Source organism: Thamnophis elegans, chromosome 16 (genome assembly GCF_009769535.1).
Source record: "Thamnophis elegans isolate rThaEle1 chromosome 16, rThaEle1.pri, whole genome shotgun sequence".
Taxonomy (NCBI): Eukaryota; Metazoa; Chordata; class Lepidosauria; order Squamata; family Colubridae; genus Thamnophis; species Thamnophis elegans.
Window position 1 is genome coordinate 17,972,569 of NC_045556.1, and position 14,822 is coordinate 17,987,390.

The window sequence follows — 14,822 nt, forward strand, 5'->3', positions numbered from 1 at the left end:
TGAATGAATGAATGAATGTTGTTTACTATTTTACTTCTATGTATTGTTTGTGTCTATTGTCTGTACCCTCCCTTCCTTATTTTATGTAAGCCGCCCTGAGTCCCCTCAGGGAAAAGGGCTAAGGAAGAGCTAAGAATGAATGAATGAATGAATGTTGTTTACTATTTTACTTCTATGTATTGTTTGTGTCTATTGTCTGTACCCTCCCTTCCTTATTTTATGTAAGCCGCCCTGAGTCCCCTCAGGGAAAAGGGCGGCCTATAAATACCAATAAATAAAAATAAATAAATAATAAAATAAACAAGAGCCAACTCGGGAGTAAAGCCACAGGAATACGGTGAATGGCCCCTCCCATAGGGAATAAAGAGGAGCGAAAGGGGAGGGGAGTTTGCAAGAGACAATTAGTTCATTAGGGTGAAGATCTGTTCCTGACTTCTTGCCAAGTATTGTCTGCTACAGAGTGGCATTTGGAAGATATCAGCCTGGCAGCTCTCCAAGCCTGATAAAGGTCTGTAGTTGTGAAATCTCTTGAAAGACTATTGGCCGGGGCTTTGCTGGAGAGGAATTCCCTTTAAACTTAATAAAAGGGTTTTTATCGGGACGAGGAGTCGGCTTCATGCTTTTGGGAAGCCTAGGCCAGAACATTCAGAGAACTAAGGAAGCTCTAGAGATGGACACAGTGGGAGGCAGCATAGATTCCCCTTTGACAAGAGACTCTATTGTGGCTTCTGTGATTTCAATAGGCATTATCCACACACATTAAAAAAGAACCCAGTAAACCTTGTATAAAGAAAATTTATATAAAATGTTTTATAGATGGCACTTACCACCAGCCAGGTTAGCTAAAATGTTGAAAATCATGTCTAGCAAATGCTGGAAATGTAATCCTAAAATGGGCACATACTGTCACATGTGGTGGATGTGTGATAAAGTAAAAACAATTTGGAGGAAAAAAATACACAAATAGCTAGGAAAGCATGTAGATTTAAAACCTGAATTATTTTTATTAAGTACAATACCAAGTAAATTAGACAAGGAAAGTATGTATTTAATATTGCACATTTCAACAGCAGCGAGGATTGGATTGGCGCAACCCTGAAAAAATGAAGGAACACCACGAGACGAAGAAATAATTTTAAAAAATACTAGAGTTTGCAGACAGATTGACTATTAAGAATTTAACCGGAAAGAAGATACGGAATATTATCAAATGTGGCATTTATTTTATCAACGGTTGGGGAAAAGAGTGGAGATTAAGAATGCAATCTGTATTGTTAAGCAAACTAAATGCCCCGACAACACAATGTTCATTAAGCACTAATAAATGCAATTAATAAAATAATAACTTTTTAAAAAGCAATGACTACAGGTAGTCCTCAACTTACAACCATTCATTTAGTGATGATTCGAATGTATAATGGCACTGAAAGAAGTGACTGCTGACCGATTCTCACTCTTACGACTAGGACAGCATCCCTGTGGTCATGTGAGCAAAATTCGGATGCTCGGCAACTGGTGTGTTCTTATGACTGTTGCTGTGTCCCAGGGTCAAGGGATCACCTTGGGTAACCTTCCCAGACATCTTTTGACAAGCAAAGTCAATAGGGGAAGACAGATTTGCTTAACGACCACACAATTCGCTTAACAACTGCAGTGTTTTGCTTAACCACTGTGGCAGGAAAGGTCATAAAATGGGGCAAAACTCACTTAACAACTGTCCTGATGAACAATCAAAATATTGGACTCAATTGTGGATTTAAGTTTAATTGTGGACTTAAGACCTTCCATGAGGGACATGGATTGAATTGGTGGCTGATTCCTAGACTACTCATAGACAACCATTGCTTAGACAAACACTGATGATGTAACCTCATTGGGTAATGAGACATCTGCAAGAGAACAGCTAAGATTAGAGAGCATCAAGGACTCCATGGTCCTCTTCCCCTCTGTCCTCCCGGCTGCCTTCTAGCCCTGATGATGTAACCTCGTAGGGTAATGAAACATCTGCAAGTAAGATCAGAGAGCACCAAGGACCCCATAATCCTCCTCCTCTCTGCACACCCCCGTGTCTTCTAGCACTGATGATGCAACCTAGTTGGGTAATGAAACACCAAGCACCCCTTCTAGATGGTTCACCGACAAAACCGCGAAGCACTTATCCGCTCCGCCATAAGCGCGGAGGGCAAATCCGCGCCGTCCGAAGCGCTAAGGAAAAAGGCGACCCTAGCGCGATGACATAACGGCGGAGGGCAAATCTGCACCTTCCGAAGCACTCAGCACCCTAACCCTAACCCTAAACCTAAACCTAACCCTAACCCAAACCTAACCCTAACCTAACCCTAATCCTAACCCTTACCTTAATTTAAATCGGCTTTCTGCCGCCGCGCTGTTTTAAAGAGCCCTTCTGTTGCCGCGCTGTTGTTGCCACGGTGATGACATCGTGGTGATGACGTCGCGGCTTTAGAGACGCGGTTTTGTCGCCGCTATTTTGACGAGCGCGGTTTTGTCGGGCCACGCTTCTAGATAAACTTTCTGGAATTCCATCTCCTAAACTTCCTTGAAGAACTAAGGAACCTCTTGAGATGGACGCAGTGGGAGGCAGCCGAAATTGCCATCTCTTTGACTTTATTCTGGCTTCTTGGATTTTAGGAGGCCTTGTTCACACACGAACAAGCCCCCACTTATACAATGACTATTATTGTAGCTTCAGAAACGGCGGCACTGAGTTGACCTTGGCTGATTTTGGAAGAGAAACAGATACTTCTGCAGAATCACAGCATAACTATGAATCCCACTGACATATGTGGGTCACTCTGCCAGTGTAGTGTTGCCCTTTTCTTACAAAACAAAGATCTTGGCAAGAGGCAAAAAAAAAACCCTTTCTTTTGCTCCCCTGCCAAAGAGAAGACAGAAAAACAGTTTGGAAGAGATTTGACTTTTTATCGGAAGGACGGCATTGTACTTTTCCTTTGATTCTTTCAAGCAAGCAGGACTTCGAGAAAAATTACCATAAATTCAGATCCCTGGCAAGGAAGAGATAAAAGGAAGATCCTGGGTGTCCCAGGGGGAAATATTTCTAAATGCAAGCATTCATTTACATTCCAATTCCACTCCACCTTTTTCTCAACCCCAGCTCACTGATAAGACTAAAATACAATAGGAAGGTAAAGGAAAAAGATAAAGGAGAAAGGTAAAGGGCAAGAGAACTAACAGATGGAAACTTAACAGAGAGAGAGACCAATGTAGGACTAAGGAGAAATTTCCTGACAGTTAGAACAATGAATTCATGGAATGGCATGCCTCCAGAAGTTGTGGGTGCTCCATCAATGGAAATTTTTAAGAAGAGATTGGACAAGGACAATCATTGGTCTGGAATGGTATAGGATCTTCTCCTTGAGCAGGGGTTTGGACTAGAAGATCTCCAAGGTCCTTTCCAACTCTCTTATTCTGTATTCTACATTCTGAACCTGGGGTTTTCAAAAAAATAGAACAACGGAGTTATTCTTCTAGTTATTCTAGAAGTCCTTGGAGGTCTTTTAGTTCAATCCTCCACTCAAGCAGGAAACCCTAGACCATTTCAGACAAATGACTGACCAATCTCTTCTTTAAAAACCTTCAGTGTCGGAGCTTCCCACAACTACTAGGGACAAGCTGTTTCATTGATTAAACCATCAGGGCATTTCTCTTTAGTTCTACTATAGGTTTGGTTTTCTCCTTGATACGTTTCTGTTGTGGCCTGGCAGGTGCCGTTGGAGCTGCCACCAGACTCCGACAGTGAGGAATCTTATGAGTCGGCCTTGGAGAAGGTGGAGGACCCTGGACAGGGTGTCGACTCCGAGCAGGGCAAGGAGAGACTGGTTGGCCACCAGGTGGCGGCAGAGCATTGGATCAAAGGGAATGTCCAGGAAAACATTTGGGAGTTGTTTCAGGATGCATGCAGGCGAAGGGCTACTCGGCGTAAAGAATAACGGCGTAACTACAGGAGGTGATTACAAGCAGCTGATGCTGATTAAGATCCTCTCCTGATTATAAAAGGGACTGTTTGTACCACGCCCTGTTTGCAGGAGTCAACGTTCTTGTTCGCGTTCGCGTTTACAAACCGAGAGAAGCCAACTTGGATAAGTGGCTTGATAAGAAAAGCCGGTTTGCAGTGCTGTGTGATTTATAGGACTTTTCCCAGAGCGATTATCTTTGTTTCTTTTGGGCTCGCAGCCAGCAAGAGCCTGGACTGATTAAAACATTCTTTCGTACGTCTGTTTGGCTTCGTTCCTGGATGGTGAAGGGGGGGGGGGTGTCAGAACAGGTTTCCATTAATCACATTCTCATTTCAGGACTTGGGTTACTTGGGATAAAGAGGGAAGCAAAAATTAAAAAAAAACTCTTCTTGTGGAAAGCTAGGATTATATGGTAAATTGCATCGGTAGATCCAATATCCTCAAAGAGCTGTAGGGAACATGGGCTAGAACCCAAATTAGTTTTGTGCCTTTTTTTTACTATTCTTCCTCCTCCTCCTCTTTCTCCTCCTCCTCCTCCTCCTCCTCCTCCTCCTCCTCCTCCTCCTCCTCCTCCTCCTCCTCCTCCTCCTCCTCCTCCTCCAACTCCTCTTCTTCCATCCCCTCCTCTTCCTCTCCTCCTTCTCCTCCAACTCCTCTTCTCTTCCTCCATTTCCTCCTCCTCTTCCATCCCCTCCTCCTCCTCTCCTCCAATTACCCTTCTCCTCTTCCATTTCCTCCTTTCCTCCTCCTCCTTTTCATCCAACTCCTCTCCTCCTCCTCCTCCTCCTCTCCCCCTCCTGCCTTTCAACACACACTGCAATCAAAGTGACTATTCCCAAAAGACTCGGAGAAAGATTTTCATTCTTCCTGAAGGTGCTCATTTGAACTGGCTTGCCTTGGACGGTTAGAAATTCAGTAATTGAAAACCTACAGAAACACGCACCCCTGGCGTGTGCTTCATTAGACAGCTGCAATTGCTTTTCGCAGGACAGCCTCGTGACAGGTAGGTTGCTAGCTGTGCAATCTGGTGGAATACAGCCCCCCCTCAAGAAATGGCTGCCAGCAAGACCACAGGCCCTTAAGGCCTGCTGCAGTGAGAGGCAGGCAGTGGAAGATGGGGCCATTTGATGCCATTCCCTTCCTTGCCTCTGATGGAATTCAGACAATGAAAATCTCTCTTGCTTATTTTCAGGATCCTGAGCTCTCCAGGTTGAGCAAAGGAGCAACTGTCTTTATTTCTATTCTGAAAAGGATTGGAAATAAGGCAGACTCTGTTTCTTTCCAATTTGGGACAGTTAATTCACATTGAGTCAGAAAAAAAAAGGTTGATATCCGATCTCTCTGTCACCAAAGCAACCCAGGCCTTCCACTGCAAAAGGTGGCTATCCGGTCCATAAAATAGGCTTGAGTAGGAGCAATAATATGGGGTTTTTTTTTTGTTTTTTTTTTTTTAAATATATTTTATTCATTTTCACATTCCATTTTACAATCACTTATATACAGGGTATTTGCTATAAGAAAAAAAAAATAAAAAAAAATAAAAAAAAATAAAAAGAAAACACAACTCATCATTCACAACCCCACCTGACACTTCCATCCTCCATACACCCCCTCTACCCCCTCCAACTTTCCTTTCCTCCCTCTAACGCTCCCCTCCTACTTCCCTTTCCCCTCAAACCTTCCTTCTCCCCTTACTCCCAACACGCCCTCCTTACATTCCCCTTACTCCTTCCTTACTCCTCCCTCCTCTTTCCCTCTACCTCCCTCCTTGGTGTATTCCTTTATTCAAGTGTTGTTTATTATAATCTGATAAAAAGTAAAATAAACCAAGGAAAAAAAAATATAAAGAAAGAAAAGAGAAAAAAAAGGAAAAAAAAAAGAACAACCGTATATAAGTGCATTCTTGTTCTTATTGAGACTATGTTAACACCCACCCACCCACCCCCCATAAATCCCCATCCCTACTCCTCCCGACTTCCCAGGGCCCACACCTGGCACTGCCTTCTATCTAAAGTATCTTATGTTCGTATGGATTAAAAATAAAAGTAATATATTAAGAGGAAAAAAAAAACAAAAAAAAAGAAAAGAACAAAGAAAAAAGAAAAAAAAAAGAAACTCTTTGTGTTAAGCTCAGCCCCCATCTTTATCTATGCTTAAATAGTATAAGTCATTCTATCTATATTTTATTCTCGTCTCTTGCTTCTTTGTTATTTACCCCGACCTCCTGTAGACTCTCCCATTCCTCTTCCTTAACCTTGTATTCAGATAAACATTTATCCAAATTTGTATAGACATCAATATACAATCTAGCTCAAAAATAATCCCTTCTAGTAAAATTTAAGCAGCGTGGATTATTCCACATATTCAAATATTACTTTACAGAAGAATAATCAAACTTTCCCTTCTAATAGGATTTAAACAGTGTAAATAATCTTTCTTAACCTTAATTTCAAACAGTAATTCAAAATAATCTGACCAAACTTTCCCTTCTTAGTAAAATTTAAGCAGAGTGGATCAAGTATTACTTTACACAAAAATCAGTTTGCATTCTATCTTAAAATGATCCCGACCAGCTTTCCCTTCTAATAGGATTTAAACAACGTAAATCATTCCGCATGCATTTTGCCCTCATCCCTTGCTTCTCTGATATTTACCACTATCAAATTTATGCAGACATTAGTTTAAAATTTAGCTCAAAATAATTTCACCAAGCTTTCCCTTCTAATAAAAATTAAATAACATAGGTCATTCCACATATTCAAATAATACTTTCAACAAGAATCAGTTTACCTTCTGTTTTAAAATAATCTCATCCAGCTTTCCCTTCTAACAGAATTTAAACAACATAAATCGTTCTGCATTCATTTTACATATATACATTCAGTATCACCCCACCAATATACGTAAATCATTCTGCATGCATTTTACCCTCATCCCTTGCTTCTCTGATATTTGCCACTATCAAATTTATGAAGACATTAGTTTAAAATCTAGCTCAAAATAATTTCACCAAGCTTTCCCTTCTAATAAAAATTAAATAGCATAGATCATTCCACATATTCAAATAATAGTTTCAACAAGAATCAGTTTACCTTCTATTTTAAAATAATCTCTTCAAACTTTCCCTTCTAACAAGATTTAAACAGCGTAAATCATTCTGCATGCATTTTACATATATACATTCAGTATCACCCCACCATTAAATTCCGCTTTTTCTACTGGAGAGAGGTCGCAAACCCCCATTCAATCCACAACTTTGGTGAATATTTTAGAATGTCTAAATCCTCAAACTCCGCTTTTCTGCTTCTCCGAGGGAGGGGGAGCTACCCCCTCCATCTTGCAGCCATGTGGTCTGTTGCTTGCCTTCTCCTTCGGCTTGTCTCTCCTCTTTTCCAAGTGAATCAGGAAGTCCCGCCTTCAAAGTCTTGTAATAGAAATCTCGAGCCTCCGAAACAGAATTGAGACGAAGTCTTTGATTCTCAAATGTGACCGTAATGCTGGCTGGGGCCTCCCATCTATATTGAATCTGTTGATTTCTAAGCTCTTTAGTTAAAAAAGCATAGTCTCTTCTTGCTCTCAACATCTGGAAAGGTATTTCTTTGAAGACAATCAAGTCCTGGCCATCAACTCTCAAACTATTATTGTAAATTTTTGCATGATCGCGTTTCTGGATTCTTTTGTGGAGAAATATATAATTATGTCCCTCGGGAGCTGTCGCTGTTCCGCTACCAACGAATTCTGGCGATAGATTTTCCGAATCTGCCAATCAAAGTTAAGTCCCGGGCTTCCCACCGCATGGCTGAGGGCTTCAACAAAGGTCTGTTTCAGATTCTCTCGCTCCTTTTCGCGGAATCCTCTGACTCTTATTGCAAATGCCTTCTTATTAAAGTTTATCATAACGAGCTGTTCTTGAGTGTCTCTAATTTTTTGTTGTAATATTTGAATATTAGTAGTCAAATTAGAATTAGCCTCCTCCAAGCTTTCCAATTTATTCTCTATTTCAGTGGTATAATCTGACAGGGCAGACACGGCTGCAAACGTATTCGCCTTCATTTGGTCAATTTTAGACTTTAAATCACCATATAGCTCCAATACAAATTCCTTAATTTCTTGTTTAAAATCATTAAACATTTGAAAAAAAAATTCCTGTGTTAAGAATTCTCCAGTAGAGGGCGTAGGAGACAAGGGCTGCGATTCCGGGGGGGCGGAGCCTGTCGCCGAGGAGGGCTCAACCGAGCTCCTCTCAGAGATCTGGTCTGTATATCTAAATAAGATCATAGATATCACCCCTTTTTGGCTATAAAGGGGCAGGGAGTAGCTCTGTGTGCTAGGGTCTATTCGTAATTCACAGCCTTTCTCTTTTTTTTGGCTGTGGACAGAGATTAGATCCAGCGTGAGCGGAGCTTTTATCTCCAGCCAGTTCTTCTCAGCTGCTTTTTTTTTGCAGCCCTAGACAGGCGATCTCCCCCCCCCCAGGACAAAGCAAAGTTGTTTGAAGCTAGGATTAATACGGGCGGGTCCCACTCCTGTGAGATTTATGCTTTTATTACTATCTTAAATACCAGCACCATTTGTCTTAGAGGCTTCTTTGTTTAAACGGACTTCAAAATGGCGATTTCTCTCCGTTGGTGACTGATAGGGGATGTACGTAGCCGGCTTTACCTTCCTGCAGACCGCTCCTTAACAAAATAATTTTTTTTGTTTTTTTGGAAACAGAGGGGAGCGAAAGCGCTGTTTATTTGTTTATTTATAATGGCACCCAGGTCAAAATCGAAGCGTCTCTCTACAAATGTGCCTAAAGAATCTATGAATGAACTTAAAGAATTTACACCGTTTTTTTTAAGTTCACATTTAATACACAGCATTCACCAGTATACTTTTGTAACATCGCCTTAGGTTTTTGGTAAAAAAAAACAAAAACCAACAACAACCCGCCTGAATTATCAGACATTCTTCGATGCTGTTTTGCCTTCTCTACTGAATCCTGTTTAGCTTCCCAGAAAAAGCCTGCCTGTTCTCCCCACTGCTTCTCAAAAGAGCCTAGTCAGCCCATTGCTGTGTGCCCATAGAATGAAATTGTCTTTCCCTGATGCACATAGAATGAAATTCACTGCAAAATTAAGGGTGGTTTGTAAACTAGAAGACAAATGTTATTCTGATCCCGGAAGCAAAAAAAGCCAATGCAATCCTAAATTGCATTAACAGAGGGATACAATCAAGATCAAAGCCTTCGTAAGGCCACACTTGGAGTACTGCATCCAGTTTTGGTCACCAAACTATTAAAAAAATGTTGAGACTCTAGAAAAAGTGCAGAGAAGAGCAACCAGGATGATTAGGGGACTGGAGGCTAAAACATATGAAGAACGGTTGCAGGAATTGAGCATGGCTAGTCTATTGAAGAGAAGACCAGGGGAGACATGATAGTAGTCTTCCAATATTTGAGGGGCTGCCACAGAGAGGAAGTGGTCAAACTATTTTCCAAGGGACCCAAAGGCAGACAAGGCACAATGGATGGAAACTGACCAAGGAGAGATTCAACCGAGAAACAAGGAGGAACTTTCTGACAGTGAGAACAATCAACCGATGGAACAGAAGTTGCCGTCGGAAGCTGTGGCGGCTTCTTCACTTGAGACTTTCAAGAAGAGATTGGACTGCCATTTGTCAGAATTGATGTAGGATCTCCTGCTTGAGTGGGGGGGGGGGGATTGGATTAGATGACCTATAAGGTCCCTTCCAACTCTATTCATCTGTTAAAGCACAGCTAAATTGATTTGTTTAAGAATCAGAGCTGGATGGCATTTTCCCACCCTGGTTCATAGTTAGTTGACAAGCTGATAAAAGTTTCAGGATGAATGAAGGCAATTATATGTGTCCCAGGTTAATGTTGCAGGATCCAATCTGGCTCGGTCACCAGAGGTTTAGTCTTCCAAGATTTCGGACTTATGTTGGTGCCCATCCTCAAGGAACTTCTCATTACCGGAATGTGTTAGTTTGGTAAACAAACAGATTGGGAAGCTCTCCACGATCAGCAAAGTGGTTTGACTTCTCATTGCCACTCACTTTGTAGGAGAAATAATCCAGTTGCCCTACCCTTCTCATTAAATCCTGAACATCTGGGCTTGTAAGTGGCTGCCTTGAATTTGTCGCACAACTAGAATCATCTAACAAGATGAATTTCAGAATAACAGAACAGAATAACAGAGTTGGAAGGGACCTTGGAGGTCTTCTAGTCCAACTCCCTGCTCAGGCAGGAAACTGTATACCATTTCAGACAAAATGGTTATCCAATCTCTTCTTAAAAAAAACTTCCAGTGTTGGAGCATTCACAACTTCTGGAGGTAAGTCGTATCACTGATTAATTGCAAGCTGTTACACTAATTGTTCTCACTGTTGGAAAGTTTCTCCTTGGTTCTAGGTTGCTTCTCTCCTTGATTAGTTTCTATCAATTGCTTCTTGTCCTGCCTTCAGGTGCTTTGGAGAATAGGTTGACTCCCACTTCTTTGTGGCAGTCCCTGAAATATTGGAAGACTGCTATCATGTCTCCCCTAGTCCTCCTTTTCATTAAACTAGACAAGCCCAGTTCCTGCCACCGTTCTTCATGTGTTTTAGCCCCTTACTAATGAAGACTGTTGGAATCTTGCTTGAAAATGCTTTTGATTATAGTGTTGAGAGCAGCATTTAAAAGTTCCTATGACAATGTGGCCACTTTCGGTCAGCCTTGTGAGGTAGCACAAATCGGAAGCAGACCTAGATGAACTAATTGTACTTTAATGTAAGGTCACTGTAAGAGAATCTTACAAGATTGAAAAGACTTCTCTCCCCCCTCACCATTAGAGTTCAAGATGCTAGGGGCAACAACGGAAGGAGGAAGGAAGAGGAGGGAAAAGAAGAAAGGGGAGAGGGCAAGAAGGAGAAGAAGAGAGGAGGAATGGGGGAGAGGGAGGGGAAGAAGAAAATAGAAAGGGAAGGAGGAAAGAAGAAGGTAGAGAAGGGATGTTGGAAAGAAGGAAGGAGTAGGGTTGTTGCAAAATAAGATGGAGATGCGGGGTGGCAAGAAAGCGATCCCAATTATGTTTTTTATAGTTTTAAGCAGATTGTGATAAATGCTAGAAGTCAACAGATAAATGTTAATAGTATTTACGAGAATGTATATTTGTGAATGTATATGGAAAGGAAAAAAATAAAACTTTTTTATTAAAAAAAAAGAGTTCAAGAGGCTAGGGATGGTCCCTTCTGAGGTTTTTCCCATCTCCATACCTGAGTTATTGAATATGTCAGCCTTTGCTCCTCTCATAGCTAACACACACAGACACACAGACACACAGACACACACACACACACACACACACACACACAGACAGACACAGAAAAAGAGAACAGTTGACTGAAATAGATTGGAGAAGGGAAGAAATAACGGATTACCATGTTGGTGCAACCAGCAAAACAGGCAGATAAGTACGTGATCCCGTCGGTCCCACAGACTGGAGTGAAGGAATCCATTTGACATTTACAGTTGCTATTGCAGGCAGAATAGGGGGCCAAGCTGGAGATGGTGGACCTAGAAAAGAAAAAAAGGAAGGATGAGTGGGTGGGTAAGGGGTCACTCAACAGGTAGGAAAACCATTTTAGGTGTAAAGGGCCCAGAGTCAGATAGGAATCAAGAGAAAAAGGAAGGAAGGAAGGAAGGAAGGAAGGAAGGAAGGAAGGAAGGAAGGAAGGAAGGAAGGGTTAGGGTGGAGTTGGACTGTTTACTGTTATTCCAACCATTATTAGCTTTGTTGTGTACTGTATTTTAGAGGTCACTTTTCATTGAAGTAGGGTGATAGAAGGACCTGCTTGAATTTTTTTGCTCCAACTATGGAAAGAGATCCTGACAAGAATAAAAGTCTATGATTGCATTAAAACAAAAAGAAAGAAAGAAAGAAAGAAAGGATGGAGAAAGAAAGGATGGAGAAAGAAAGACAGAAAGAAAGACAGAAAGGAAGACAGAAAGAAAGACAGAAAGAAAGAAAGACAGAAAGAAAGACAGACAGAAAGAAAAAGTAAGGAAAGAAAGAGAAAGAAGAAAGAAAGAAAGAAAGAAAGAAAGAAGAAAGAAATGGATGGAGAAAGAAAGAGAGAAAAAGAAGAAAAGAAAGGAAGAAAAAGAAAGGGATGGAGAAAGAAAGAAAGAAGGAAAGAAGGAAAGAAAGAAAGAAAGGATGGAGAAAGAAAGACAGAAAGAAAGACAGAAAAGAAGACAGAAAGAAAAACAGAAAGAAAGAAAGACAGAAAGAAAGACAGACAGAAAGAAAAAGTAAGGAAAGAAAGAGAAAGAAGAAAGAAAGAAAGAAAGAAAGAAAGAAAGAAAGAAGAAAGAAAGAAATGGATGGAGAAAGAAAGAGAGAAAAAGAAGAAAAGAAAGAAAGAAAAAGAAAGGGATGGAGAAAGAAAGAAAGAAAGAAGGAAAGAAGGAAAGAAAGAAAGAAAGACAGAAAGAAAGACAGAAAGAAAGAAAAAGTAAGGAAAGAAAGAGAAAGAAGAAAGAAAGAAAGAAAGAAAGAAAGAAAGAAGAAAAAAGAAATGGATGGAGAAAGAGAGAAAAAGAAGAAAAGAAAGAAAGAAAAAGAAAGGGATGGAGAAAGAAAGAAAGAAGGAAAGAAGGAAAGAAAGAAAGAAAGAAAGACAGAAAGAAAGAAAGAAAGAAAGAAAGAAAGAAAGAAAGAAAGAGTTGTTAAAGAACAACTTGAACTGGCTCCACGTTTGGAACAAACTACCTTTAACAAACCATCTTTCCATGACTATTCCTCTTCCCATTTCCCCTCTGCCTCTTGTAGATGCCGTCACAGCTTTCTCTGCCAAATCTAATTACGCCTGCTAAATCCAGCAACTATCCACCAAAGAGGCTGAGGATGAGGAGCTCTGTGTAGGGGGTTGAACTTTGTGATCTCTTAAGTCCGGAGGTGGGATTGAAATATTTTAACAGCTGGTTCTCTGCCTAATGATTTCTTCCAACAACCAGTTCACCAAACTGCTCAGAAACTTAACAACCGGTTCTCCCGAAGTGGTGCGAACTGGCTGAATCCCACCACTGCTTAAGTCCCTTCCAACTTTATGGTTCCATTCTCCCATCTCCTTTTTTAATTTTTTTTTTTTAAATAAACATAGCATCTTTGCAACACTTCTACATCTTTTATATATCCATTATATTTCTTTTATCTATACCTAAATACCTTATACATCTCTCTCTCTATATATATACATATCTTTACGTATCTTTTATCTACTTCTATTGATTCCATATAATACATCTTATAACCTTCTATATACATATATTTGTCTTATATTTCTTATTTTGTACTATTTTTATATACAATCTATCTTATATTTTTTTCTCCTCTTGTTAATTCTGAGGTTTTGAATTTATTTCCTGGTCTCTTTATCTTTTTTCTTCCCTTTATTGCTTTCTTTTTTTTTTTTTTTACCTCTTTCCTCTAACCACTTGTACCATAAATTCCATACTAAGTGGTACTCGGATTCCCCCTTTGTCTTTTATTTCTTTTGTGAGTCATTCTACGGTCTTCTTTAGGGTTGGGGTGCAAGCCTGCAGTTCCACATTATTATTATTATTATTATTATTATTATTATTATTATTATTATTATTATTATTATTATTTTAAAAAAATCCTCATCAAAGTGTGTGTGTGTGGGGGGGGGAAATCTTTCTCTCTTTTACTTACTTGTTTCCATAGGGAACAGTAATGCCAGCCACGGGTCCCGTATCACAGCCCAGGAAAAGGAAAGAAATGTAGCACGCCGTGGAAAGCAGGCTGACCAACATGGCCATCTGTATGGCACCCAGGGCAGAAAGGCTCAGCTTTTTCACTAAGAGGCCTCCTAGGAAGATGCCCAAACATGCACAGGGAATAGCCGTCATGCCTGTAAAGGGAACGGAAAGTTACAAAGGGGTGGATTTTGAGTTTTTAGCCCGATCCCAGCTCTAGACACTTCATTGGTTCTTAGCGTCAAGGATGGAAGCTTTGGCATTTCAATTTGTCATTAAGAGAAAGAAGGGGGGAATTGCTGTATTTTTTTTATTGTGGGAACCACTATTGTAGTTTCACTTTATTGCACAGAATGTAGTTATGGGTAAGGATTGGATTAAAAAAAAATTTTTTTTTGCATGATTTTAGTATTTTTGTGCCTTCTACTTGACTGTGCACAGAATTCATGTCTATTGAAATTCATGCTACTGGCCACAGGTTTTATATGTTCAAAGTCTTTTATTTTTATTCAATCTTTATTTTGCCATCCCTACCCGAACAATCTACTATAAATGTGTATATATAAAATAGAACTAAGTTTGTATTTCATGTGCCTCACTAGAATAGAATGTAATATATATATGTGTGTGTATACAGTATATATATATATATTTAAAGTCACAACCCCTGGTATGCTCAAATATGGGAGGAAGGTCACATTTCCACTCTCTGTCCTTCGGCTCGTCACAAGAGACCATCCAGACAGAAACCCAATATTTTTTACTGTTGCCTTTTTATTACATTTGCTATATTTATGCTGATAAATAAATAAAGGGAGACTAGTATAGATCTATTTCAAGCTATTTAGCTCTCATCAGCTAGCCATATCCAGGTTCGATTCCCAGCAAGGGTATGGCTAGCTGATGAGAGCTAAATAGCTTGAAATAGATCTATACTAGTCTCCCTTTATTTATTTATCAGCATAAATATAACATATATATATATATATATATATATATATATATATATATATATATATATATATATATATATGTGTGTGTGTGTGTGTGTGTGTGTGTGTGTG

General features: G+C 40.0%; 1 protein-coding gene across 1 annotated transcript in view; it reads right to left on the reverse strand.

The window, feature by feature from the left end:
- SLCO3A1 (solute carrier organic anion transporter family member 3A1) overlaps window positions 1-14,822 on the reverse strand; it is a 156,867-nt gene that overhangs the window by 7,072 nt on the left and 134,973 nt on the right. Inside the window, 2 exon segments of the mRNA XM_032232375.1 lie at window positions 11,418-11,553; window positions 13,715-13,913. Of these exon segments, the coding sequence (XP_032088266.1) occupies window positions 11,418-11,553; window positions 13,715-13,913 (335 nt within the window).